This window comes from Onychostoma macrolepis, chromosome 02 (assembly GCF_012432095.1).
Source record: "Onychostoma macrolepis isolate SWU-2019 chromosome 02, ASM1243209v1, whole genome shotgun sequence".
In the NCBI taxonomy this organism is placed as follows: domain Eukaryota; kingdom Metazoa; phylum Chordata; class Actinopteri; order Cypriniformes; family Cyprinidae; genus Onychostoma; species Onychostoma macrolepis.
In genome coordinates this window covers 36,228,674-36,256,378 of record NC_081156.1, presented here as the reverse complement: position 1 = coordinate 36,256,378, position 27,705 = coordinate 36,228,674, and the positions used below count along the sequence as shown (strand labels likewise).

Below are 27,705 nucleotides of genomic sequence, written 5' to 3'. Positions count from 1 at the left end.
GTAAGTGCTGATGGTGCAGGTGCGGCTGGTCATGTGCCACACGGATCTGTGGGCGTGGCCTCACTGGGGCTGGTGGGCGGGGCTAATGAACACTCTTGTGTTGTGTCATCTCACCCCGAAGCAGCTTCTCGTTCAGACGGTGTTTCCAGAAGCAGCACTGACACCAGCAAACAAATAACTGAGGACTCCAGGGTTTATGAAATGCTTTTATGAAACAGGTTTCAGACGTAGCCCTGGTAACGGTTGGTGGGAGTGGCTGTGGCTTGCAGTGGGCGTGGCTCTGGGCATCAGGTGGGTGTGGCTACAGCTGCTTCTATCAGACTGATGCATATAACACACAGATCAATGGAGACAGTCTGTATCCGGCCGAAGCATGATGGGAAGTAAAAAAGCAAACAGGAGGTTTTCTCTGGAAAGCTCAGGGTGAGTGTGTCTTTTCATTATTGTTAACTAAAACATGAAAAAAATAAAATAAAATTATATACATATATATTAGTTTTAAGGTTTTGGGTTATTTGGACTGGATTTTCATAAAGTTTTGTTTTGGACTAGTGGAAAGAGAACATCCAAAATACACATTTAAGTGTTCATTTTATTGCACTTTATCTATTTGTGTCTGTAGATTTAAATTCCAATCTATATATTTCACCAAACTTTACAGTTTTATTCCTCTCTATAGTCTGAAGGCTTGTTCATATATGATTCCCACTGATTTATACGACATCTTACTCCTAAAAACATGGTGAAAAAGTGTTTGTTTTCTGTCTGCTGGCAGTATTTATGGAGTGATAAAAAGAGAAATCCAAAATCTCTTCTGGATAAACCTTGAACTCTAATATGACGACAAAATCAAACAAGAATTACGAACCTGGATTTATCCAGTCTTCAGATTTATGTGCTGGAAGTTATATTTGATTAGATTATGCCTATAATATCTTTTTGTTATGTTTTTAACCCCGTTGACTTGCGTGGGGATTCTTGCCTTAAGTACTAAAATTACTAAAGCTAAAACTTGAAGAAAAATAAATGAAAGCTAAATAGAAAAAACTGCTACAAATGACAATCAAGTAAAGCAAAATTACTAAGACTTGAACTAAAAAGAAGGCGAGTTTATATACGTGTTATATTTGAGCGGCTGCGGTAGAGAAAGTGTTTCAGGAGCACATGTGCTGGTGTCTACAAACTCAACCTGGCGGTGCTCATCTTTACCACGCTGAGCTCTTTACCGCGGTAAAACCCTGACATTCACACCTCACATGATATAAACCGATAGATATGATTATTCACACGCCTGCCGCTTTCGCTCACAGCTGCTGATTTGAGGAACAACGTCATTTTGATTTTTATGAATAGAGTAGAATTTGGTGAACTTTTGTGTAGCATTATTATCAGAAGCTGTAGTATAAAATGAAAAGGTTCACATCCCAGAACAACCTGACAATTTCCTGAACATAATTTCATTTTATACATATTTCTTATTCATGTGTCCTTTTGCAACATAGTTTTACAACTTTTTAAAAGTCTATTGCAGTCGATGCATATATTCATCATCTAACAGATTTTCAGGATTATGTAAATGGTTGTAGATATTAATAACCAGTTGCAGGTAAAGTGCATTGTGTTGGTTCATCCGTCCGTCGCTGAAGGCTCTGTTTGCATGAGTGATCGCAGGCGTGTTAATCAGGTTTCACAGACGCTCATTAGACTGGATCAGAGCAGAAACCAGTTCAGCCGGCGTTCAGTCGGATCCTCTCGGAGTCTAGAACAGCTTCTCGTCTCGGTCTCCGTCTGTCTGATGGATGACTGAAGCAGGACAGCGAGCTTCTCAGGTAACGTCTGGAGGCTCTCACACATCTCGGTTTAGTTTCATCGCAGCTACTGATGGTACAAAGACAGAATTGATTAACTTTGGCTTGTGAATTGCAGTTATAATCAAGTTTGTTTGGTTTCTGAGGAGATTCTGACTCATCTGCTTTCTGAAATCAGATGGAAACTTTAGAAATATTCAGATTTCTGTGCCATTAGGCTTTTATTCTTATTTATTGATTTATTTATTTAAAGCCTCTGAATTCAGTCACAAAAGCACTTAGTTCAGAAACAATAGCAGTAAGAGTCAAATTACTTCTAATAATGATTCTATCACTGCAAAAAATGATTTTCTTACTTAGTATTTCTGTCTTGTTTTCAAATATCTAAACATTCTTGAATCAAGATGCATTTACTCGACAGGTAAAATGGCTTAAGATATCAAGTCTTTTTTTCTAAAGGAAATAATCAAAATTTTGTTATTTTTTGCTTAAAACAAGCAAAAATATCTGCCAATGGGGCAAGAAAAATCATCTTCATTCAAAGGCTAAACAAGATTGTTTTTCTTGTTTTAAGCAAAACATAATTACATTTTTATATATATATATTTTTTTCAGAAAACAAGACATAAGTCATTTTTAACGTTAAAGTAAATTCATCTTGATGCAAGAACAGTGACAGTAGTAACATTAATAGTTTAATTTACTGAAATTATGCAATATTGTTTATTATACTGTAATTCACTCTTAATAATAAAAGTGCTTCACAGCGATGCCACAGAAGAACCTTTAACATCTGAAGAGCCTTGTTTCTGTTTCACAAAAGCTTCTTTGTGGTGAAAGAAGGTTCTTCAGATTATTAAAAGGTTCTTTAAAGAACGTTTGACTGAATGGTTCTTTGTGGAACCAGAAATGGTTCTTCTATGGCATCGCTGTGAAGAACCTTTCAAGCACCTTTTATTTTTAAGAGTGTAGTATATAAACTGAAGTTTTCCTCAATTTTCTTCAATGCAAATGCGTAAAAATCTTAAGAGTCAAAAGTCTCTGCCTGTGTGTTTCACAGCGTTTCTGGAATGATTACTGATATGTGATCAGGATTCGCTGTCGGCTGCTGTATAAAGTGGCTCCTGTTGTTTTCTCGAAGGAATGCAGATATCATCTTTGAAAGTGTTTTCAGTGTTTCACTTTCATTTTACACACAATAACACGAGATCTGAGACATTCACCGTCACTTATTGTGTAATGAAGTACATCAGCGCTGTTGTGTTTCTGTAGCGGGTGAAGATGTGCGCTCATGTTAAACCACCGTCTGTCTCTGTATGTGACTGTGGATGTGTGTTTGAGTGCAGATATCAGCTGGAGACCATCACAGCGAAGCAGAAGAACAGCACGCTGAGAAGATCTTCAGACGGCAGAAGCTTCCAGAATCCAGACGAGGCGCATCTGGAGCTCCTGGAGCGCAGCGGCAGCGTCTTACGCAGGTGAGGCTTCATAAGCAGTTAATAAGTTAGTGACCCGTTCAATCAGACTCACTGTATAAGAGTGACCCGGCCGTCAGCTTCTCACACCTTTGTGTCCCGCTCTCCGTCAGATCCATGACTATCGAGGAGGAGGGCTTGGCCCGGCCTGACGGATCCGGCGCTCGTAATGTGAGTTTATTCTTCAGTGAACTCCATCCACACTTACACACGCTCATCTTCACCTTCTGTTCTTTTGCTCAGAGCTTCAAGAACCACAACAAAACCTTCCACAAACTCTTCCCTGAGATCCCCGAGACGGAGGAACTGGAACACGGTGAGCAAACGATCCGTAGCGAGATCTCGTTAACGTCTCGGGTATTTCTCACAGAGAGTAACACTGTCTTCTGCTTCTCAGATGTTCCTCCTCAGAAAAAGACCTCGTATCAGAAGAGATCTCAATAATGGAAAAATGCAAAAATAATAACTCAAGGTGTTCTCAAAGCTATGAACAAACGTTCTTCCAGTAACAATAATAGAACTTTTTTTTAAATGTTAGCACAAAAACATTCATGGAATGGAAATATTTTTGTTGGATGTTTGTCTAACATTTGTAAAATGTTGCTCCTTGTTTCAGAATTTGCAGAGAACATTCAGAAAAAAACATTTTCATAACTTAGAGCATGTTTTTGCTGTAGAGATATCAGTATTAGCTGAAGTGTTTCTCATCTAATGATCTGAGCTGTTTTATAGCTCTATGTTCTCACCGAAGGACAACTACTGACTCATTTGGGTCTGTTTTTACTTCCCTGATCTATTCAGAGTGAAACTATCAGATGAGAACAAACAGAACTGATCTGAATAATGACTCTGTGTGAGCTGAAACTGAGCTTGTTTTATAATTGATGAATTGTACAATATTAACACTGTTATTTTCCTGTTTATTGTGAAGCGGCTGTAAAAATGATATGATCAGTTAGTCACGGTGACCTGCACTATCAAATGTTTTTTACAGAAGTCTCTTCTGCTCACCAAGCCTGCATTTATTTGATCCAAAATACAGCAAAAGCAGTAATATTGTGAAATATTTTTACTATTTAAAATAACTGCTTTCTATGTGAATATGTGTTAAACTGTATTTATTTCTGTGATGCGCAGCTGTATTTTCAGCATCATTACTCCAGTCTTCAGCGTCACATGATCTTCAGAAATCATTCTAATATGCTGATTTGCTGCTCAAGAAACATTATTACCGTATTATTATTATTATTATGCTGAAAACAGTTGAGTAGAATTTTTTCAACTTTCTTTGACGAATAGAAAGTTCAGAAGAGCAGCATTTATCTGAAATAGAAATCTTTTGTAACATTATAAATGTCGTTGTCATCAATTTAAAGCATCCTTGCTGAATAAAAGTATTCATTTCTGCACCCCCCCCCCCCCCCCAAATTACACTGACTCCAAGCTTTTGAATGGTGTAGTGTATAATGTTACAAAAGCTTTTATTTCAGATAAATGCTGATCGCTGGATCGTTTTATTCATCAAAGAATCCTAAAAAAAATTTACCCAACTTTTTAAAATATTGATAATAATCAGAAATGTTTGTTGAGCAGCAAATCAGCATATTAGAATGATTTCTGAAGATCATGTGACGCTGAAGACTGCAGTAATGATGCTGAAAATACAGCTGCATCACAGAAATACATTACAGTTTAAAATGCATTTAAATAGAAAGACGTTATTTTAAATAGTAAAAATATTTCACAATATTACTGTTTTTGCTGTATTTTTGGATCAAATAAATGCAGGATTTGTGAGCAGAAGAAAATTCTTTAAAAAACATAAAAAATCTAAAAATTTTCACTACTTTAACCAATTTCCACTCCATTTCTTTTTTAAAGGATGAGATTCAATTACATTTTTTACAAACGTCGACAGCCAATTTGATTACGCTTAAAAATTTAAGGTTTTCATTTTCAGGTTGAATAGGTGGACACTGTATAAAGCGCAATAGAAATGAATGATACTTGACTTGAGAAAGCAGGTGTTTATTTCTGAAGTGAACGGAGGTTTATGGCACGTGTGTTTCAGTGCACAGCTGCGCCCTGCAGAAGGAGGTGATTTACCACGGTAAGATGTTCCTGTCCAGTCGCCACATCTGCTTCCACTCGTCTGTGCTGCTGAAGGAAACCAAGGTTCTGTTCATGAATAAAGCACTGAAGCACAGTTAGAGGTGAATGACAGGACAGTGATTGTGAAGCGTTTGTGTTTCTGTAGGTGATGCTCCACGTGTCCAGCGTTCAGAGCATAAAGAAGAAACACACAGCCAAGATCATTCCCAATGCCATCGCCGTCATCACCACAGACGGACACAAGGTATCAATCAATCCATCCATCCATCCATCGATCAATCAATCAATCAATCAATCAATCAATCAATCAATCAATCAATCAGTGACTGACTCCACATCTAGCAGTTTCACTGCAAAAAAAAAAAAAAGATTTTCTTTCTTAGTATTTCTGTCTTGTTTTCTAGTAGAACTATCTAATCATTCTTAAATCAAGATGCAATTTCTTTACAAGCAAAATGACTTAAGATTTTAATTCTTGTTTTCTAAAAAAAAAAAACTTAGTTTTTGCTTATCTGGCAATGAGGTAATAAAAATAATCTTAATTCAAAGGCCAAACAAGATTATTTTTCTTGACTCACTGCCAGATATTTTTGCTTGTTTTAAGCAAAAACTAAAAAAATATTTTTTTTTTTTAGAAAACAAGACTTAGTATCTTAAGTGATTTTGCTTGTCAAGTAAATGCATCTCCATTCAAGAATGATTAGATATTTATACTAGAAAACAAGACAGAAATACTAAGTAAGAAGATGATTTTTTTGCGGTTTAATATCGAGTACAGAAATCATAAATCCCCGCAGTGATGCGTCTCGTCTGGATCAGCGCTGGCTCTGATCTTCTTGTTGGTGTTTCAGTATCTGTTCGTGTCGTTGCTGAATCGAGAAGCGTGTTTCCAGCTGCTGCGGTCGCTCTGTCTGCAGGTTTGTGCTTCAAGAGTCAAAATACTACTAACATGATTCAATTACAGTAATAACATCTATAGTTCAGTGTTTGAGCCTAAGTTGTCTAAATCTGGAGAAGGTATTTCGGTGTAAATGCACAGAAGTCTTACATATTCAAAAGTGTTTATGAGATGTGTTGTGTTTTGTGTCAGACGGAGAGCAGCAGGAGATCCTCCGCAGAAAACACTCCTGATATGGAGCTCGACACAGTAAGAGTTACTCTCTCTCTCTGAATGAAAACACACGCTTTCAGTGCATGTCTCTTTTACTTGTCCTCTTTGTTCTGATTTAATAACCCTGATGATGTCCTCTGACAGGTTTTCAGCCAGTCGAGTCCAGAAGAGAACCCTGAGAGCCGCTGGAGTCGTGCGACAGACGAGAGTCCGGCTCTCCAGCGTGAGTCTGACACACCAAACACGGTCTGATGATCGAGGCTGAGCTGCTCTGTGTTCAGTGTGGACGGTGATGTTTTGTGTTTATCGCTCAGTAGTTTTAGATTGTAAATGGGTTGTTATTGTGTAGCAGCAGAAGTACGAAGCAGCGAACCGGGCGGAAAGATGCGCACGCCGGAGCAACACGACACAGGTGAACACCTCACACCTGCACGAGTCCAGCAGCAGACCAAACATCCAGACCACAGCAGAATCACAGATCGCTCAAAGCTTTCTATTGTTTCTTTAAAGAAGTCTCTTCTGCTCTCAAGCCTGCAGTTATTTGATCTGAAGTACAGCAAAAACAAGAACATTTGGAAATATTTTTACTATTTAAAATAACTGCTTTCTGTTTGAATATATTTTAAAATGTAATTTATTCCTGTGATTTAAAAGCTGAATTTTCAGCATCATTACTCCAGTCACATGATCCTTCAGAAATCATTCTAATATTCTGATTTGCTGCTCAAAAAAACAATTATCATTGTTATTATTATTATGTTGAAAATGTTTTTTTTCATGTTTCTTTGATGAATAGAAAGTTCAGAAGAACAGCATTTATCTGAAATACAAATCTTTTGTAAATTATAAATGTCTTTATCATCACTTTTGATCAAGTTAATGCATCCTTGCTAAATAAAAGTATTAATTTCTATAACCCCCCCCATGATATAGTGTATAATGTTACAATAGCTTTTTATTTCAGAGAAATGCTTATCTTTGGATCTTTCTATTAATCAAAGAATCCTGAAAAAATGTACTCAACTGTTTTCAACATTGATAATAATAATAATAATGTTTGTTGAGCAGCAAATCAGCATATTAGAATGATTTCTGAAGATCATGTGACACTGAAGACTGCAGTAATGATGCTGAAAATACAGCTGCATCACAGAAATACATTACAGTTTAACACATATTCACATAGAAAACAGTTATTTTAAATAGTAAAAATATTTCACAATATTACGTGTTTTTAAAATGTTTGCTTATTGGAACATTTGTTTTCATAATTTTACAAACATTATGGGAACGTTAGATTTGGATCTTCTCTGAATCTTCTGAAACAAATACCAACATTTAAAAAATCTTAGATGAACATCCAAGTAAATCACTTCAGAAAAACATTCCATGAATGATGTATAAATAATGTTTTGTGTTTTAAAACCCTCATTAAAGAGCAGATAACTCTGAAGGTTGTGTTATTAGCTGTGATGAAGGGATGGCGAGTCTGCTGGTGTCTGATGATGTTGCGTGTGTTTCTCTGGTCTAGCGGTCTCCTGGGTAACCATGGTAACAGAGAAGGTCAGCTCCGTTCTGTCGTCCAATGAGACGCGGAGCCTGGACAAACTGCTGCTCTTCTATGTGATCCTGTGAGTATGAGATCTGCTTCTCTTAAACAGAATCAAATGAAGCGATCAAAGTTTGTTCACGATCCTGTTTGGCTTCAAAACCCGATCTCAGCACATTAAACTGACTGTGAGACGAAAGCAAATGAATCGCAGCTGTTTGCTGTTTGAGCAACAGATCCTTCAGGGGTTTGAAAAATGAAGTAAAGTGAATAAAAAACGTGGCGTTTCTGTAAATATCAGACATTTCATGAGTTCCAGCAGCTCGGAAACACACGGATGTTCAGAAATGTGTCTCTGCATCAGTGTCTCAGCAATGGATGCTCTGCAGTGAATGGGTGCCGTCAGAATGAGAGTCTGATAAAAACACCACAATAATCCACAGCACTCCAGTCCATCAGTTAACATCTGGAGAAGACAAAAGCTGAGACACATTTTCAGCTCATTTTCATATTTGCCTGAACTTTCCTTTTAAAGAAAGTGAAGTGAACAGACTGAGATCTCTGAGACGCAGCTGGTATGCAGTCGATCAGGAAAGTGAATATTAATCAGGTGTTCAGAGGCTGATGGTCACACAGAGACCTGATGAATCAGAATCTGGCCTGACGGCATGTTTGAGCATCGTGTGTGTTTGATCGTGACGTGATTAGAGCTGTTCGGATCGCTGAATATATGAACCATCTGATAAACGCTGCTTCTGTCTGATGTGTTTATGTCTCGGTGATGTTTTATGGTTGTGTTTGTGTGTAGTGTGATTCTTCTGCTGTTGTCGTCGGGTTACATCGGTCTGAGGATCGTGGCGCTGGAGCAGCAGCTGAGGATTCTGGGATCAATGCAGAAAGAGTGAGTTCATCTGAATAATAGCCTCACATTAATCTAAATTAGACAGCAGTGAGTCCCTGTCATCTGATTGGTCAATCGCTCGTGATCCCTGGAGACCGTCTGTTGTTCTGTACGATGATTATTATCCACCTTATTTTTCAGCGCAGAAGAACGCTATTTAGTGACTTAAAACCACTTGAGCAGCAAACCAGTGTGTTTATGATTATGATAATATTAAAATAATATGTGTCCCTGCAGCTCATAAGCAGCAGCTATATCTGTAGCAATAGCCAACAATACATTGTATGGGTCAAAATTATACATTTTTCTTTTATGCCAAAAATCATTAGGATATTAAGTACAGATCATGTTCCATGAAGATATTTTGTTAATTTCCTACCGTAAATATACCAAAACTTCATTTTTGATTAGTAATATGCATTGCTGAGAACTTCATTTGAACAACTTTAAAGGTGTTTTTCTCAATATTTAGATTTTTTTGCTCCCTCAGATTCCAGATTTTCTAATTTTCAAATATTGTCTGATCCTAACAAACCATACATCAATGGAAAGCTGATTTATTCACCTTTATGACTGGTTTTGTGGTCCAGGGTCACATGTGAAAACAAATACCAGTTGCAACATCAAGAAGCAGAACGGACTGATTTTGTGCAGATAAAATAAATAAAATTGGCTGAAGCTGAAAATGGCTTTTAAAAATGAGTTGGAAACATAAAGTTAGGGTTCTTTTTAAAAAAAAAAAAAACAGAATTCAAAAGAATCATTTGGTCACCTATGCATCCATACATAAGCTACTGTATATTAACCCGAACTCTGACATCACATGAAGTCTTAAACACAATTCATTTTTCCCAGTATTGCACGTATTTTTCCACCGGTTTAATAAAAAATTAATTCTCTCCATGTCCAGGCAGTCATTTTCCGCTCCAGATGTAAATAAACGGAGTGAACTGAACTCTCTGTGCATCAGCGCTTCATATCCAAACTGTCTTATGATCTCTGGGTTCAGTGAATCCTGTGATTGCTGCCGCTTCAGAGAGTCGATGAACAGTGAATGAAAGGCCAGTGAATCAGGAACCTGGAGACGTGATGAAGGAGACGATCAAATGATCCTTGATATTGCTTATTTAAAAAAACAAACAAATAAAAACATTGTTTAACAGGAAACATTCTAGAACATATAAAAATCACACAAAGCGCCAGAACTGGTTGAATTCATGACATACGAGAGATGAGCTTCTGCTGTTATCTGTTCAGATGAACCTGACTGTGCAACAGAACGCTGCGCTCTGATTGGCCAGTGTAACTTAACTCCGCCTCCACGCGTGTTTCCAGCAGAACACAGCGACTGATTCTACATCAGTAACTCTACTTTTATTTCTAAAGACACTAAATGTGTTACATTGACAAATTTGCTGAACAAAACTGAATCGACATTGAACTGAATATTTTTTAAAGCTGCTTTACAACAGAATTTGGATTCGAAGTTTTCATCATTGTTTTAATGTGTGAAGCAGCTCTGTGTTGTATACAGTGCTTTTTAGAAATAAAGATGACTTGACGTCACAAAGTCAAACTCCAGGACAGCTTTCACTTTAGTGCTGGTCTTGTGTGTGTGGACGGTGTTTTTCTCCGGGGTTAAATCATCTTCCTCTTCCTCAGGAACCAGGAAACGTAAGAAGAGCGAGAGTCCTGGAGCTTCGAGAGAAGAAAGAGACACACAGTCGAAGCTGTGAAAGAATCGAGCCGCAAACACACAGACATTAATGCTGGTCATCCTGACCTCGCTGACCTATTGATTTATCATATGCTTCATCCTGCACTACACTATCAAACTGAGATCAGATGTTTGAGTTTCACACTGAGGTCAATATTCAGATTATAAACGCTGGTGTTTCTGATCTGTCTTCAAGTACTTCTGCTACAAACGTCTTGCCTTGCTTTGTCTGATTACACTATTAGATCTGAGATGTTTATAGTGTTTTATATAATATTAATATTGTTATTATTAACTGCATTTGTTCTAATAATTATAATTATGAGTATTTATTTTGAGACATCTAAAAACAATAAAGTATATTTCTGATGAGTGTGTGTGAACAGAACTGTTTCTTCATGAAGTGATCTGTCTAACATCTAAATGAACCGCCAGAGCAGCGGTCAGATGGGATTGAGCAGCGGTCAGATGGGATTGAGCAGCGGTCAGATGGGATTGAGCAGCGGTCAGATGGGATAGAGCAGGGGTCAGATGGGATTGAGCAGGGGTCAGATGGGATTGAGCAGGGGTCAGATGGGATAGAGCAGCGGTCAGATGGGATTGAGCAGAGGTCAGATGGGATTGAGCAGAGGTCAGATGGGATTGAGCAGGGGTCAGATGGGATTGAGCAGCGGTCAGATGGGATAGAGCAGGGGTCAGATGGGATTGAGCAGGGGTCAGATGGGATTGAGCAGGGGTCAGATGGGATAGAGCAGCGGTCAGATGGGATTGAGCAGAGGTCAGATGGGATAGAGCAGGGGTCAGATGGGATTGAGCAGGGGTCAGATGGGATTGAGCAGCGGTCAGATGGGATTGAGCAGGGGTCAGATGGGATAGAGCAGCGGTCAGATGGGATAGAGCAGGGGTCAGATGGGATTGAGCAGCGGTCAGATGGGATTGAGCAGAATCAGAATCAGAATCAGAATCAGAATCAGAATTAGCTTTATTCGCCAGGTGTGCGCAAACACACGAGGAATTTGTTGTGGTTTTAAGGTGCTCCTGGTACATACATACATACAAACACATCTGACATGAGAACAGAAAAAACATTTAAATAGTAAGACTTAACAATGGATAAAAATCATAATAATAATAAGTATGAATCTGGAACAGTAGATTTATGTACAGATTTGTGCATTATTTACTCTATATACAGCTGTATAGATAAACATATGTATGTGTATTTACATAATACTTGAGAGGGAGGCAATAATTAAAGATGGAGAATGAATTACAGAATGAATTACAGAACACCGGTAATGATTCATGTGTTAGCTGTTTAAGCTGGAGATGGCATGGGGGAAAACTGTTTTTATGCCTAGATGTTCTAGTGCACAGAGATCTGTAGCGTCTGGCTGAAGGGAGAAGTGCAAACAGGTTGTGTCCGGGGTGAGAGGGGTCTTTGATGATGTTACCTGCCCGTTTCTTCACTCTGGAGTTGTACAAGTCCTGAAGGCTGGGCAGGTGCACACCAATGATCTTTTCTGCTGTCCTAACAGTCCGTTGAAGTCTTCTTAAATCTGATTTGCTGGCTGACCCAAACCAGACAGTTATGGAGGAGCACAGAAGGGGTCAGCAGCGGGGTCAGATGGGATTGAGCAGAGGTCAGATGGGATTGAGCAGGGGTCAAATGGGATTGAGCAGCGGTCAGATGGGATTGAGCAGAGGTCAGATGGGATAGAGCAGGGGTCAGATGGGATTGAGCAGCGGTCAGATGGGATAGAGCAGAGGTCAGATGGGATTGAGCAGCGGTCAGATGGGATTGAGCAGCGGGCAGATGGGATTGAGCAGCGGTCAGATGGGATTGAGCAGGGGTCAGATGGGATTGAGCAGCGGTCAGATGGGATTGAGCAGAGGTCAGATGGGACAGAGCAGGGGTCAGATGGGATTGAGCAGCGGTCAGATGGGATAGAGCAGGGGTCAGATGGGATAGAGCAGCGGTCAGATGGGATAGAGCAGCGGTCAGATGGGATTGAGCAGCGGGCAGATGGGATTGAGCAGCGGTCAGATGGGATTGAGCAGCGGTCAGATGGGATTGAGCAGCGGTCAGATGGGATTGAGCAGCGGTCAGATGGGATAGAGCAGCGGTCAGATGGGATTGAGCAGCGGTCAGATGGGATAGAGCAGGGGTCAGATGGGATAGAGCAGGGGTCAGATGGGATTGGGCAGCACAAACCATCAAAAGTCTATGAATCACATGCAAAAAAAGCAATTCAGTTCCAAGTTCTGGTGTCTCAAGAGTATAAATGTGAAGCTTCACATTAACATGCATTGAAATCTCTTACAAACACCGTCAGATATTCACGATGCATCTTCCGTCTCATTAACATTCTTATAGAACACAAATATAACATTTCATAACAGCAACATCATCAGATTCAGCAGCTGCAGCGATCACAGACTATAACATGCTGTTTATACATGCTCAGAAATACAGTTATAAACCCTTTAGATAGATAGATGGATGGATGGATGGATAGATAGATAGATAGATAGATAGATAGATAGATAGATAGATAGATAGATAGATAGATAGATAGATAGATAGATAGATAGATAGATAGATAGATAGATAGATAGATAGATAGATAGATAGATAGATAGATAGAACGATAGATAGATAGATAGATAGAGCGATAGATAGATAGATAGATAGATAGATAGATAGATAGATAGATAGATAGATAGATAGATAGATAGATGATAGATAGATAGATAGATAGATAGATAGATAGATAGATAGATAGAACGATAGATAGATAGATAGAACGATAGATAGATAGATAGATAGATAGATAGATAGATAGATAGATAGATAGATAGATAGATAGATAGATAGATAGATAGATGAATAGATAGATAGATAGATAGATAGATAGATAGATAGATAGATAGATAGATAGATAGATAGATAGATAGATAGATAGATAGATAGATAGATAGATAGATAGAACGATAGATAGATAGATAGATAGATAGATAGATAGATAGATAGATAGATAGATAGATAGATAGATAGATAGATAGATAGATAGATAGATAGATAGATAGATAGAGATAGATAGATAGAACGATAGATAGATAGATAGATAGATAGATAGATAGATAGATAGATAGATAGATAGATAGATAGATAGATAGATAGATATAGATAGATAGATAGATAGATAGATAGATAGATAGATAGATAGATAGATAGATAGAGCGATAGATAGATAGATAGATAGATAGATAGATAGATAGATAGATAGATAGATAGATAGATAGATAGATAGATAGATAGATAGATAGATAGATAGATAGATAGATAGATAGATAGATAGATAGATAGATAGATAGATAGATGGTATTATTACCATGCTTCCTAAGACATGTGCCGTCGAGGACAGTGTTACTTTTAAAAGTAATGTGTTAGAATATAAAAAGTAGCTAATTGCGTTACTTAGTTACTCTTTGTAGAAAGTAATGCATTACTTTTGTGTTACTTGTTGTCACCTGAGGAGGGCTTGCTTATTTGTTTTTAATGACAAATATAAATAAAAATAAAATAAATAAACAAAAGTTATATTTGTGGCAGCTGTAAAGGCCCTTCAGAGCAGAAGTGAAATGAATAATTAATATAATCAGTTCATGGCAAACAAAGTAACTTGCGTTATTTATGCAAAAGTAACTCGGATATTTCGTAGTAAATGTAAAAGTACTGCGTTACTTTACTGGATTACGTAACTCATAACGCGTTACCCCCAGCACTAGTCGTGGAGGTAACACTCTAGTCTACATGTACACAGTATTTAGCTGTGAAGTTTATATTGTTCAATAAAGTAAAACAAATAAATAAACAATCAAATGCGCACAGCGTCTATAGTGATGTGCATGTGCCGCGGCGGCCGGCAGGCGGCGATGTGAGCGCTGCGCTTTGGTTCTCATCCGCGCTTCAAACTGCAGAAGAAGCGGCTGATTCACAACACTCAGCGCGATGGAGTCCAGTGATGCAGGTAAAACCCTGCACACGCTAAAATACCCGCACAAACACGGCTTTCTCTCACAGATGCGCGTTTGCTTTTTGTGTCTGACTCGTTCTTTGACTCAGTTTGTTGAGATCATGTTTGTATGGATTGTTTTGATCGATTAGCCGCTTCAGTGCTAACCCTCACAAACCAAAACAACACTTATGTTGTATTTTATTAGCGATGTGTGGCATATAAAACACGATATCAGAGCTGTATTTCATGCTGAATAATTCTGATATCCCGCTGTATTTACTTGAAATGATAGTCTCAGTTCATTTCAGTCTATATATGGGTTCTATCTGTATATATATATATATATTTAATCTTTTCTAAACATGTTATACAATCGTAACCCTTCTTTGTTTAGCAGTAGTGTCATGTCAATAAAGATGAACTAAATTGAAACTGAAACTGAATTTATTCATTACGGATATAAATATGAGAACAAATCTCAGGAAAACACATAGAAATTACCCCCCCCCCCCAATCTAAGAGGAAAATGTTTGAATTGTAATGTAAATAATGTGACTAAATTAAGCTTCATTTTTGCAAAATATAATTTTGAAATGTATATTGTTGACCGGTTTCCTGAGAGCATGTGTGTATTTGTTCTTGTGAGGCTGAAATATCAAGATAACCAACTAGTTAATTCACTTTATGAGTCGTCACTCGTTAAAAATGTTCCTGAATCATGTTTCACATTTTTGATTTTGCTAATATTTTTTCTGAAGAAAGACAGACATGTATAGTGATGAAAGCCAAAACATTAAATGTCATGGGGCCTCGAAACTTAAGATTCCAAAAGAAAAGTTTATTAACAACTAGAATCACATAAAATATCTTTAGTACTTCTTGAGTTATAGGCATGCAAACTTTGGAAAAATAATATTTATGTCCCTCAGGTGTGTTCAATGCAGTTGTTTTGACAGACGGAAACGAGATATATCTCTTGTTTCAACATTATATGTTCTTCAGACGTTCCTCTTTAAAAGAAAAGAGGCATTATATTTTTGCAAAGTGACCCACATTCGCTTTTTGACCCCTGAAAAGGTGTACAATTTAACGATTTACTCCTGGAGCCATATTGAAATTCCAGTATAGAACCATAGGGCCTTACAAATAAAGACACCAAAAGGAAAGTTTGTTAAGACCCAATATCTAAAAGGACATTATGATATCTTTAAAACTTCTTGAGTTACAGGCATGCAAACTTTGGAGAAAAAACTTACAAAGTGCTGTTTTCCCATTTTTGAATGGTCACCATTGGCACATAATGCAACACAAAAGGCTAAATTCAACAGATTTTACTAACAATCTCTGAGTAAATATAACATCGTGATGCTGCCGTCTTTCTGAAGTTATTTTTGCACTCCTGTAATTTGGCTCTGAATCTCAGGTGAAAATTGCCATTTTGACCCCCGTCTACAAAATAGTGGATTATTCAGTAAATATTCATCCATGACATTTAATATTTTGGCTTTTATCACTATACATGTCTATCTTTCTTCAGAAAAAATATTGGCAAAATCAAAAATTTGAGCCGGGGACCTCTGGTTGATTTGACACATCAGAATGACCCCTCTAGTGTTTTACACCGGTTTCTGTGAGGGTCAGTTTAGGGTTAGGAGACGAAACATCATTCACCTGATATAAAAACAGTGGATGAGCCGAGTGATACAGTGAAATAAACACGTGTGTGTTTGTGTTTCAGGTCGTGGCGGCTGGAAGACTCATCAGAAGAGTAAACTGAATGTGATCATGAGACAGGAGGAGCTGATCGCTCAGAAGAAGAGAGAGATCGAGGCCAGACTGAAAGAACAGGCTCAGCAGAAGCAGAAGCCCGTCCAGAACCAGAACCAGAACCAGAACCTGGACCTGGACCTGGACCAGAACAAAACCAGCAGGTGATGCACGCCTCTGATCCTCAGTACAGCAGAACAGATGTGATCTGTGTGTGTTGATCTCTGTGTGTGTGTGTGTGTCAGTTCTCCTCCCTCAGAGGCATCTTCTTCATCTTCATCATCATCATCATCCTCATCCTCATCAAACAAGTTTGTGAACGACGGCAGTTTCCTGCAGCAGTTCCTGAAGATGCAGCGAGAGAAACCCAGCGCTGATGAAGGTTAGTTCTCACTCGCACACGTCAGGGTTTGCTGAGACTCGTTTCTATATGATATAGTTCAACAGTATCTGCACGACTGCAAATGTGATATTCATTTTACAGTTCAATAAACAAGAAGTTAATATATACTCCATAATATATACATTTTAGACAAATACTGTCTGCTTTTGCTCAATTTCACCAATGAAAACAGCTCTAAATAAAGTTGTTACAGAAACACTGTGCTTCTCTGATCAACAGTGGTGTTTCGTTCCTGAGTGAACCGAATCATACAGACAGTGACTAAATGAATCATTCGTTTGGATGAATCAGTTGAATGAATGACTCACTTTTAGTTTCATATTTAAATCATAATTTTATTTTTTATTTCATATTTCATTATTTTTAAAACATTAATAGTAATGTTTAGTATTATTTATGCATTTAATATTTGCATGCATAGTATTATTTGTGCATGTGTAATTGCAGTGTAAATACATACGTTAGATGCAGCATCTGTGCCACTTCTGCAGAGCAAACAAGGGTTTTGTTCAGTAATTTCGTCTGATTGATGACAGTCTATAGTTTCTCATTATTTGAACAGAATAGATTGATCAAATGTCAGAATCTGATGCATCTAATAAGGTTAGGTTATGAACTGATTCACTGCACAGAATATGATGAATATGAAAGGTTTTGTGAGTCAGCTGATACGAAAGTCCTAAACCAGAACTGAAACGCACTCAGTCTAATTATAGTTATCAACAAAATCAATACTGCACACCCCTGGTCTCGTGTCAGTATAACAGGTGCGCTTGTATTTCAGCTGAAGAGAAAAGTGAAATAATTGTGCATTAATGAAGCTGGATTGTAGTGCTGAGATGATTTCTCACTGATGTCAACCAAACTCAGAAACTCTGGGAGCTTCCCACTTGCACAGTTGAGGTCAAAAGTTTACACCCCCCTTTCAGAAGCTACAAAATGCATGTTATTGTTTATTTAGTACTGACCTACATAAGATGTTTACATATAGAGAAAATAATAGTTGAATTTATAAGAAAAAAAATGACTCTTGATTCTTAATACTGTGTTGTTCGCTGAATGATCCGCAGCTGTGTTTTTTTGTTTCGTGATAGTTGTTCATGAGTCTCTTGAACAGTTAAACTGTCTGCTGTTCTTCAGAAAAATCCTTCGGCTCCCACACATTCTTTAGTTTTCCATCATTTTTGTGTATTTCAACCCTTTCCAACAGTGACTGTATTATTCTGAGATCCATCTTTTCACACTGAGAACAACTGAGAGACTCATACGCAACTATCACAGAAGCTTCAAACGCTCTCTGAGGCTCCAGAAGGAACCATGATGCATTAAGATCTACTTTTAACTATTTGTAATGATTTAAGCCCAGTACATTAAAGGCTTTTTATCCTACCACGTGAGTGCCTTGGAAGTATTCCGTCTACATAATGATGCATTAAGAATTTGAAGATCAGGGTAAATTTAACTTATTTTGTCTTCTGGGAAACATGTAAGTATCTTCTGTAGCCTCTGAAAGGGGGGGGGGGGTGTAAACTTTTGACCTCAGCTGTAATTACAACCTCGTGGTGATGTTCGTGCGCATTGTACTGAATACTTTTAAACACACCTCTGTTTGGAGTGTCGTGAAGCTCTTGTGCTGATGTCATTTCCTGTAGGATCGGCCGGCTCCGCCCCCAGCGCTCAGAGTTCGTCCGCGGCCGGATCTCAGGCTCAGAAGAGGAGCATTGTGATCGGCAAGCGTCCAGGTCTGGGGGTCAGCAGCATGATCAATCAGTTCAAGAACTACTCTCAGTCCAAGAAGACGGCGCTGCCCGCGGCCCGACCCAGTGTGTTCAGTTCACCCGATGATGAAGACGAGGAGGGCGATGATGCGGACTATCTGGAGGTCAAAGGTATCGCACTCTCCACGTTTTGACCAGGGAACGTTCATCTAAAGGCCTGTTGACCAGCATTCTTCCTCTGGTTGAGTTAACATGACTAACTAAAGGACTAGTTCACCCATCAATCACACTCACGGTGTTCTTCTGTAGAGCACCGAAGGAGACGTTTAGCAGCATGTTCTCGCTGCCCTTTTACATATGAGAGACGTGGATTGTTATTGATACTGTGAAGCTCCAAAAGCACCATAAATATTCATAACAGTCCGTATGATTTGCACTATTGTCTTCTGAAGTCACATGATGAGTTGTGTGAGGAGCAGACCCACATTAATTAGTTCATTAAGTCAGCGTGAAGTGGAAATCCACCCTATTTATATTCTAAATGCATGTTATAGATCTTGTAAACAGTCAGTATTTTTAATGTTGTGAGCTCGTAAAGATTAATCAGATCCTCATAACTGGATCTTCTCTCTGGTGACGTATGCAGGACTTAAACTCCGCCCCTGCAGCTCTCGCTCATCTGCTTTCTTTTAAAACATACTCCATTAATCTTTATTTACCAATTAAAAAAAAAAAAATACAGTGTGCATGAGGTGATTTTTACCTACAGTCCATTGCAGTGTAAGAAACAGACTTGTTTCTATTGTTTGTCTGTGAGAAAGCAGCACTGCTTCAGTCGGTCCGCTGCTCGCTCGCTCATCGTGTGACTGTGTGTCAGTCAGATTATCAGAGCCCAGGACAGACATGCGCTGTGTACAGTGTTTGTGTTATGCTGGCGTTCTCATAGCCTGCTTAAAGTTTCCCCCCCAGAGGACGGAGACCTGCGCCTCGTCATCAACAAGATGGCCGCGTTCGTCGCCGAAGGCGGTGCTGAGCTGGAGAAGAAGGCCATGGAGGAATACAGAGACGATCCCGTCTTCTCGTGAGTTCCTCGTCTCTAGTTCCTTGTTTTCTGTGTTGGGTTTGGTGAGCAGTCCAGATCTTTCAGCGCTGACTCTCTCCTGCGCAGGTTCTTGTTTGAGAAGAACAGTAAGGACTATCTGTACTACAGGAGGAGAGTGGCGGAGATCAGACGAGACGCGACGCCTCAGACCGATGGTGAGAAACACCTTTAACAAACACACAACTGGTCTAAATGTTACTGAATTTGACCTGATGTTGGATTGAAGAGAGAGACTCACAAACATTCACAAATCAGGCAATATTTAGGACTCTTAAAGCTGCAGTCCATACCTTTGTTTGGTTAGAAATGATCCAAAATCTATTTTTGGGCAAGTACATAACAGCCAGTGTTCAGAACTAGCCCGATTCACAACGGTAAGTAGTAACATCATGTTAACACAGCACACCTCTGTTCTTCTGTTTCTCTGAACATGGGGACAGGAGAGCTGTCAGTCAATAAATGTGAAAACAAAGTAACTGGCGTTACTTATTTGAAAAAGTAACTTAAATTAAAATGTAATGCGTTATTTTACTAGTTACTTGAAAAAAGTAATCTGATTACGTAACTGGCGTGACTTGTAATGCAACACTGGGTGGCGTGACAGATCGCTGTATAAACACCTATCAGATCAAATGGCAGAGCGATCATCTGTTCCTCTTTAATACTAGTTTTAACTTGAAATAAACGTGAATGAACATCTCCCGTAATCGCTCCATCAGTGTTTCAACCGCAGAAAGTTCAAGATCTTGAACTAACACGTTTTATAATAAGTGTTCTCATTATAATATTATGTATATATATGACAGTCCCAATCATATAGTTATTAATGTAGTGCGCTGCTGTTTGAGATGCATGCGCTGAGCTAAAGATGATCACAGAAGCGATCTATTAAGGCTCTATTAGCTTAACCAAACGAATTCTATAGGCCTATGAGATAAATCAGATATATATGCATAAAATAAACACAATATTACAACCTGCAATTGCACAAAAGGCTGAAAATGCACAAGCGAACTTAACTGTGCTAGTCATGAATGTGTAGCTCTGTTGTGGATGCGCTCTTCCCGTGACAACACACTAAAACACGGGCGCACAAAGATTCCATTCATTATTTTACAGTAATGTTCTCATTATAATATGACAGACTTGCCCTGCACATGTTGCACTTCACTGTATTTTCCTTTTCAAAGTGATTTCAAGCAAATAAAAACCATCATAGCGAAAAGTGCACATCTGAAGTGCCTCTGCAGGAAATAATGCATTATTTATCAGCCGATACTGTTATGGTGGCTGATATATCGTGCATCCCTAAGTTAAATGCAAAAATAAGACCGATTACCCCTTTGCTAACTGCTAGTTTGTCAAACTTGTTTTTAAGACACAGTCTTAACATAGAGGCTAAGTTTATGCAACTGGCCCCAGATGACAATATCCAGTGAAACTACTTATTTTGGTCATGCTTCCAAGACGTAGAATCTGTGATTCTGAAGTACAGTGAATATCCAGCTCGGTGCGGTGACTGACAGCCACACATACTCCTCAAAACATTAGATTCATCCGCGCTGGAGCCGTGCCGGAGCACAACCCACGTAAAGATGATGATTCCACAAAGAAATGCAATTGCAGGTTATATATATAATATATAAATATCTACATACTGTACATGAATGTGTATATAGCTAATATTTATAGTCAGTTAAGTAAGAGTGTGTAAATGTATTCCACAGTCGTCACGTTAATGGTGCATGCTGGGAGCTTCACTAATCACAACAGACTTTAATGGTTCTTTCCACATTTTATTAAATAGCAGAATTTTTTAAGAAATATAAAAAAAATTTTTAATGAGTTTGAGGATCACTGGACACTAGTGCTGTCAAACAATTAATCGCGATTAATTGCATCCAAAATAAAAGTTTTTGTTTACATAATATATATGTGTACTGTGTATGTATGTATATTTATTATGTATATATAAATACACACACATACAGTATATATATTCAGAAAATATTTACATGTATTTGCATTTTTATATTTATAAATTTATATTCATATAATTTATATATTATATAAATATATTTTTCTTAAATTTAAACATTCTTCTTAAATATATACATAAATGTGTGTATGTGTGTATATACATAACAAATATACACAGTACACACATTATGTAAACAACGTTTATTTTGGATGCGATTAATTGTTTGACAGCACTAATGGACACACCTCATCCGTCATCTGTAGCTGTGCGTTCAGTCGTGTAGTGTGCACATGAGCAGACACACATCTAGCGTCTCAGACATGTCTGTGTGTGTGTGTGTGTGTGTGTGTGTGTGTGAGAGAGAGAGAGAGTGAGTGTGTGTGTCCGTCAGACATCACTGTGCTCTTCCCAAACCCCATCCAGCTCTCTCTCTACTGCAGTACACTCACTCATAATGGAGCTTGTTTAGTTTGAGCTGCTGGTTCTGATAGACTGCTTAAAGTCTCCTCCTCAGTGGACGACAGCACCAGGAAGGTGGCGGAGAAGCTGGCGCGCTTCGTGGCGGACGGCGGCCCGGAGGTGGAGATCATGGCTGCTCAACACAACCGAGACAATCCAGCCTTCAGGTGAGACGCTCTGAAAAGAGCTTTAATCAAACCAGACCGTCTGTGTAGCAGAAATGCAAAATCAGAGCTACATGACTAGAGAAAGGCCTTTGGCATTCACCTGTGTCAAACACCCACAATGCACTATATTTAACATGGATATAAAAAGCCTTAAACTCACCCAGAAAGCGATTACAGACGTCGTCTAGAACAGGGAGGCACTGATAAACAGAAGATGATGATTGTGCTCTTTCTCAGTTTCCTGTACGACTATCAGAGCGCGGCTCATCGCTTCTATAAGGCTAAAGTGGACGAGTTCGGTCAGGCCAAGAGCAGCAGCGAATCTCCCGTCTCACAGGAACACACACACACACACTCCGCCGCCAAGAGGAAGAGGAAGAGCCGCTGGGGGGCCGAGGATGATAAAGTGGAGCTGCCCTCACCAGCGCTCGTCAGCCCTGCTGCTCCAGCGACCGGATCCAACACTCCTGCACTGACAGGTACACACACTCACTCACTCACACTCACACACACACACACACACACACATGTTCGTTTTTGTGAAAAGTGGGGACTCTCCATAGGCGTAATGGTTTTTATACTGTACTTACTGTATGTGCTATTGCCCTAAACCTACCCTACACCTAAACCTACCCCTTACAGGAGACACACACACACACACTCACTCACACACACACACACACACACACACACACACACACACACACACACACACACACACACACACTCACACTCACTCACTCACTCACTCACTCACACACACACACTTTTACATCTTTATGCATAATCTGACAACATTTGTCCTCTGTGTGTAGATCAGGAGCTGAGCAGTCTGGGATATAAGAAGGGGAAGCCGGTCGGTCTGGTGGGTGTGACAGAGCTGTCAGACGAACAGAAGAAACAGCTCAAAGAACAACAGGAAGTACGAACACGCACATATTACCCATAAACCCTGTAAACTGTCAGTCATGTCGGCAACGGTCACATGCCATAACGTTGAAATGAACTAGTGCTGAAACTGAAAGTAAAACGCCTATAATTATAAAGAGATTTATAAATATGATTTCCAGGAAATTCAGAGTCAAGTTTGTACATTTAAAAGGAAGTTCTTCACCATTTTCACCTCCTTTTACCCTGCAATAATTCTCTCATAAAACAAATTAAGTACATTTTATTTATATAGCACTTTTTTCACAATACACTGTTTTAAAGCAGCTTTACGTAAAATCATGATGTTCATATCACTAATCAATTTCGCACGAAGAGTGCCGTTTTGTTCCTCCAAAAATTACCATGATTACAAATGTGATAGTTTTTTTTTTTACAACAGTTCAATAAACAAGAAGTTAATTTAGACTTGCGTTCTTAACACAGTCACAGCATGAATCAACCGTTTAAATGATTCGGTTCAATCACAATGACTCACTTATTAACAGTGTCTTGCTGCCACCTGCACACTTGCTTTATAAAGGTAAAAATGGCCATAAAATGTAAAAATCGATTTAAACTTATTGGAAAAGATTAATTTCTGTCAGTGTGAACTGACCACAGAGAATATGAAGAATATCAGAAACTTCATGAGTCAGCTGTCCACGGCAGTCCTTAAGATACCAGCACAATAACACACTCAGCAAAATATCGTCTAATTATCGGTATCGATAAAATCCCAGAAAATATCGAGATATTGTTTTTTGTTAATATCGCGCAGCCCTAGAGTAATATAGCACTTAACATAAGTGTAAAAACAGCATGTGTGTGTGTGCATCAGATGCAGGAGATGTACGACATGATCATGAAGCACAAGCGTGCGATGCAGGACATGCAGCTGTTGTGGGAGAAAACCATCAAGAACCACCAGCACGAGTACGACAGCGACGAGGAGCTGGACCCCGAGGACGGAACCTGGGAGCATCGGCTGAGACAGATGGAGATGGAGAAGACCCGAGGTCAGAGGTCACACAGTGACTCGGTGCACATTCATGATGTGAGGTTTTATATGACACACACGTGACGTGTGTGTGTGTGTGTGTGTCACAGAGTGGGCGGAGCAGCTGACAGAGATGGGCAAAGGGAAGCACTTCATTGGTGACTTCCTGCCTCCGGATGAGCTGGAGAAGTTCATGGAGACGTTTAAAGCTCTGAAGGTGAGACTGATCACGTCATGTGACCTGACACCCACAGAACCTGTTTGAAACAGTCATTATAGTTGCAGTTCTGCTAAATTAATAATTGTAAAATGTGAATAGGACAAATTGCTTTTGTTCCTCTTTGGATAAAATCGTCTGCTAAATGAGACAGGAAGCAGCGGTGTGACGTGTGTGTATTTCCTGTCTGTGACGAGCAGGAGGGCAGAGACCCAGATTACTCGGAGTACAAGGAGTTCAAGCTGACGGTGGAGAACATCGGCTTCAAGATGCTGATGAAGATGGGCTGGAAGGAGGGAGAAGGTCTGGGCTCAGAGGGAAAGGGCATCAAAAACCCTGTCCACAGGTGAACGGGCACACGCGCACACACACACACACACACACACACACACACACAGAGACACACACACACACAGAGACACACACACACACACACACACACACACTCACACACACACACACACACACACACACACTCAGGTGCTCAAGCACACGCTCTCACACACACGCTCAAGCACATGCTCTCACACACACACTCATGCGCTCAAGCACATGCTCTCACACACACACACACACACACACACACTCACACACACACTCACACACACACACACACACACTCACACACACACACACGCTCTCTCACACACTCACACGCCTCTCACACACACTCACACACACACACACACACACACACACGCTCACACACTCTCTCACACACACACACACACACACACACACACACACACGCTCACACGCTCTCTCACACACACACACACACACACACTCAAACACACACACGCGCTCAAGCACACACACGTCTGGTTTGCTATCCTTGTGGGGACTCTTCATAGATGTAATGTTTTCGACAGTACAGACTGTATATTCTATTGTCCTACAGCAGTGGTTCTCAAACTTATGACTGTGGCGTACCCCCGGGGCATTTAACATTCTTCTGAGTACCCCACTTAGACCGCAGTCACATCTTTTCCATTAAGGGACAATATTTGCCCCCTTAAATTGATTTACAGGTGCATTTTTTGCATTTAGGGAGGCAAAGTTTTTCTAGCCTTATTCTTAATTGTATATCGTTTTATGTCATATTTTTAGCATGCCATTAAGTGTATTATTAATATAATAAATAAAGCAATAAATGATGGCAAAAAGAAGAGAAACCTGTAGATTTAAAACTAAAATCGTCAGTAGGTGGCAGCAAGCCACTGTCTTAATAAGCCAAGCATCACGTCATTCATTCATTCAGTAACGAAGCAAGCGGCTGTAGTTATGAATAGATTATTAATCACCGACTCTCCGAATCGTTCAAAGCTGCAGATTCCTTCACTAAAGAAACACGCTGTTGCTTGGAGTCGCGGATTTTGTTATAAATATAACAAACAATAATTGACAATATTGTGTTTAAAATGTAGGCTACATTTAAAATGTAAAATGTTCACTTAATATTACATTATTTGTTGTTGCAATCGTTTGAATATTCAGGGAAAATTGCATTCTTTGTTGTATTTTTAAGATGAAAAACAATAACTCGATCTCTATGTCCTTCTCAATATTTGTTCTTCATGCTATAAGTGCTACAAATCTACTTTGAAGATACAATGAACAGCAGTGATTTGCTAAAGCAGCATACTCTGCAGGCATCCTATAAAACACACGCTGCTTGTGCGGATGCAGTCAGTTCTGACCACAAAAGCACTCCGATTTTCCTGTTTTACATTAGAAGCGGCATTTTGCTTGTTAGAAATACATGCTCTGTTTTAACGTTACTTTAAGTCGGGGTAGAATTAAATGAATGCTAAAGCTCAGCAATTTTTTCGCGTACCCCCATCCGTCACCTCACGTACCCCAGTTTGTGAAATGTTTAGAAAGCATGTAAGTTCAACTTTTAAAAAACATGTCTCCAGACTTTATGGTGGTTTTCCTCATCCCGCTGCATCTCGTGCTTTTAAGTGAAAAAAGTCCTTTGTATTCAACTATACATGCATTCATGATGCTGTGTTATTTCTAATTGTTTAAGCAGCTTAATTAAATATGGTTTATAAATATTATTTTAAACATTATGCAGTTTTTTCACAGATAGTCCTGTTATTTTATTGCTTTGAATAAACGTACATTAGTAATATTTTGCTCAAAGCACCCTCTTGTGGCCTCAGGAGAGAAACCAAAAGCTTTTTCCCCCCTGACTGAAATTATGCTTTTAAATTCAGATATAATTCAAAAATTGATATTTAAATACAAATTTCAAATCTAGTTTTTCAGCCATTTTGACAGCCCTAGTGCTGATAATGTGTGTGTGTGTGTGTGTGTGTCTCTCTGTCTCTGTGTGTGTGTGTGTGTGTGCGTGTGTGTGTGTGTGTGTGTGTGTGTGTGTGTGTGTGTGTGTGTGTGTGTGTGTGTGTGTGTCTGTCTCTCTGTGTGTGTGTGTGTGTGTGTGTGTCTGTCTGTCTCTCTCTCTGCGTGTGTGTACAGAGGCACCACGGCGGTGGACGGCGCAGGCTTCGGTGTGGACCGACCCGCTGAACTCTCCAAGAGTGACGATGAGTACGATGCTTTCCGTAAGAGGATGATGCTGGCGTATCGCTTCAGACCGAACCCTCTGGTGAGCCTCTCACGCACTCATTACCCATCAGCCAGTGTGTCTGCACATCAATCAGACGTTCTGAGCTTGTATTGTATTATGGGTTTGCGGTTCGTTAGTAGCAGCCAGACGAACCCGACCCCCTTCATCTCATGTGAGAGTGTAGAGAAGCTTGTAACTGTAATAACACGTGTCTTGTGTTTCTGCACAGAACAATCCCAGAAGGCCGTACTACTGAACGCCGCAGCATCTCCTCTGGACCCACTTTTTTTTGTTTTGTCTTTTTTCCTCGTAACAGGTTGAATTATGGTGTGCTTTATTTCAGAAAATAGACTTTTTTCACCGGAGTTGATTTTAATGAGCCGTCACAGATTTCAGCCCTTCACATGTTTCTGTTTGTTTCTTTGAAGATGCTGATTTATTAAAATTTATTGAAAACCGTAAAAGCCCATGATATAGTCAGCTGCGTGATATAATATTAACATCAGTGCAAGTTTTATGTCTGTTTTACCCGTTGATGAGCACAGATATTATAAATGAAAGCCTCTCAGTCGTGCTGGGCTCGTTACAGTCCTGATTCAGCCGTCTGTCACTGACTCTGTGAGATCAATTAAACGCCTGTGCTCTCAGACGCTCTGTGTGTGTGTGTGTGTGCTGCTTCTCTCCTTTATTCACC

General features: G+C 39.3%; 2 protein-coding genes across 6 annotated transcripts; both read left to right on the top strand.

The window, feature by feature from the left end:
- The first annotated feature begins 125 nt into the window (after positions 1 to 125).
- LOC131552152 (GRAM domain-containing protein 2B) lies at positions 126 to 11,039 on the top strand. Of its 4 annotated transcripts, none has more exons than XM_058795738.1 (13): positions 126 to 423; positions 3,155 to 3,286; positions 3,397 to 3,454; positions 3,527 to 3,599; positions 5,355 to 5,458; positions 5,541 to 5,639; positions 6,247 to 6,312; positions 6,486 to 6,542; positions 6,651 to 6,729; positions 6,856 to 6,918; positions 8,038 to 8,137; positions 8,864 to 8,956; positions 10,619 to 11,039. In XM_058795738.1, the coding sequence occupies exons 1-13, from the start codon at positions 374 to 376 to the stop codon at positions 10,632 to 10,634; spliced, it is 990 nt and encodes a 329-aa protein (XP_058651721.1). In that variant the 5' UTR covers positions 126 to 373; the 3' UTR covers positions 10,635 to 11,039. The 4 variants fall into 4 exon arrangements, with proteins under 4 accessions (XP_058651721.1, XP_058651730.1, XP_058651713.1 ...); XM_058795747.1 differs by lacking the exon at positions 126 to 423 and adding an exon at positions 481 to 1,829; XM_058795730.1 differs by lacking the exon at positions 126 to 423 and having other exon boundaries at positions 1,849 to 3,286; positions 6,859 to 6,918.
- Positions 11,040 to 14,583: 3,544 nt separating this feature from the next.
- Positions 14,584 to 27,660, top strand: sugp1 (SURP and G patch domain containing 1). Of its 2 annotated transcripts, none has more exons than XM_058745350.1 (14): positions 14,584 to 14,707; positions 16,434 to 16,626; positions 16,708 to 16,844; positions 18,518 to 18,754; positions 19,541 to 19,664; positions 19,752 to 19,840; positions 22,181 to 22,292; positions 22,530 to 22,771; positions 23,108 to 23,214; positions 24,061 to 24,238; positions 24,330 to 24,436; positions 24,637 to 24,782; positions 26,921 to 27,050; positions 27,241 to 27,660. In XM_058745350.1, the coding sequence occupies exons 1-14, from the start codon at positions 14,689 to 14,691 to the stop codon at positions 27,265 to 27,267; spliced, it is 1,848 nt and encodes a 615-aa protein (XP_058601333.1). In that variant the 5' UTR covers positions 14,584 to 14,688; the 3' UTR covers positions 27,268 to 27,660. The 2 variants fall into 2 exon arrangements, with proteins under 2 accessions (XP_058601333.1, XP_058601330.1); XM_058745347.1 differs by having other exon boundaries at positions 22,169 to 22,292.
- Positions 27,661 to 27,705: the final 45 nt, after the last annotated feature.

Bases quoted from the DNA above. Each gene is read 5' to 3' on its own strand.
- sugp1 (XM_058745347.1), top strand. The intron at 16,627-16,707 runs GTGATGCACGCC...TGTGTGTGTCAG, and splicing joins GACCAGAACAAAACCAGCAG to TTCTCCTCCCTCAGAGGCAT. The intron at 18,755-19,540 runs GTATCGCACTCT...GCCTGCTTAAAG, and splicing joins GGACTATCTGGAGGTCAAAG to TTTCCCCCCCAGAGGACGGA.
- LOC131552152 (XM_058795723.1), top strand. From the start codon at position 3,090: ATGTGCGCTCATGTTAAACCACCGTCTGTCTCTGTATGTGACTGTGGA. The intron at 3,455-3,526 runs GTGAGTTTATTC...TCTTTTGCTCAG, and splicing joins ACGGATCCGGCGCTCGTAAT to AGCTTCAAGAACCACAACAA. The intron at 5,459-5,540 runs GTTCTGTTCATG...GTGTTTCTGTAG, and splicing joins TGCTGCTGAAGGAAACCAAG to GTGATGCTCCACGTGTCCAG.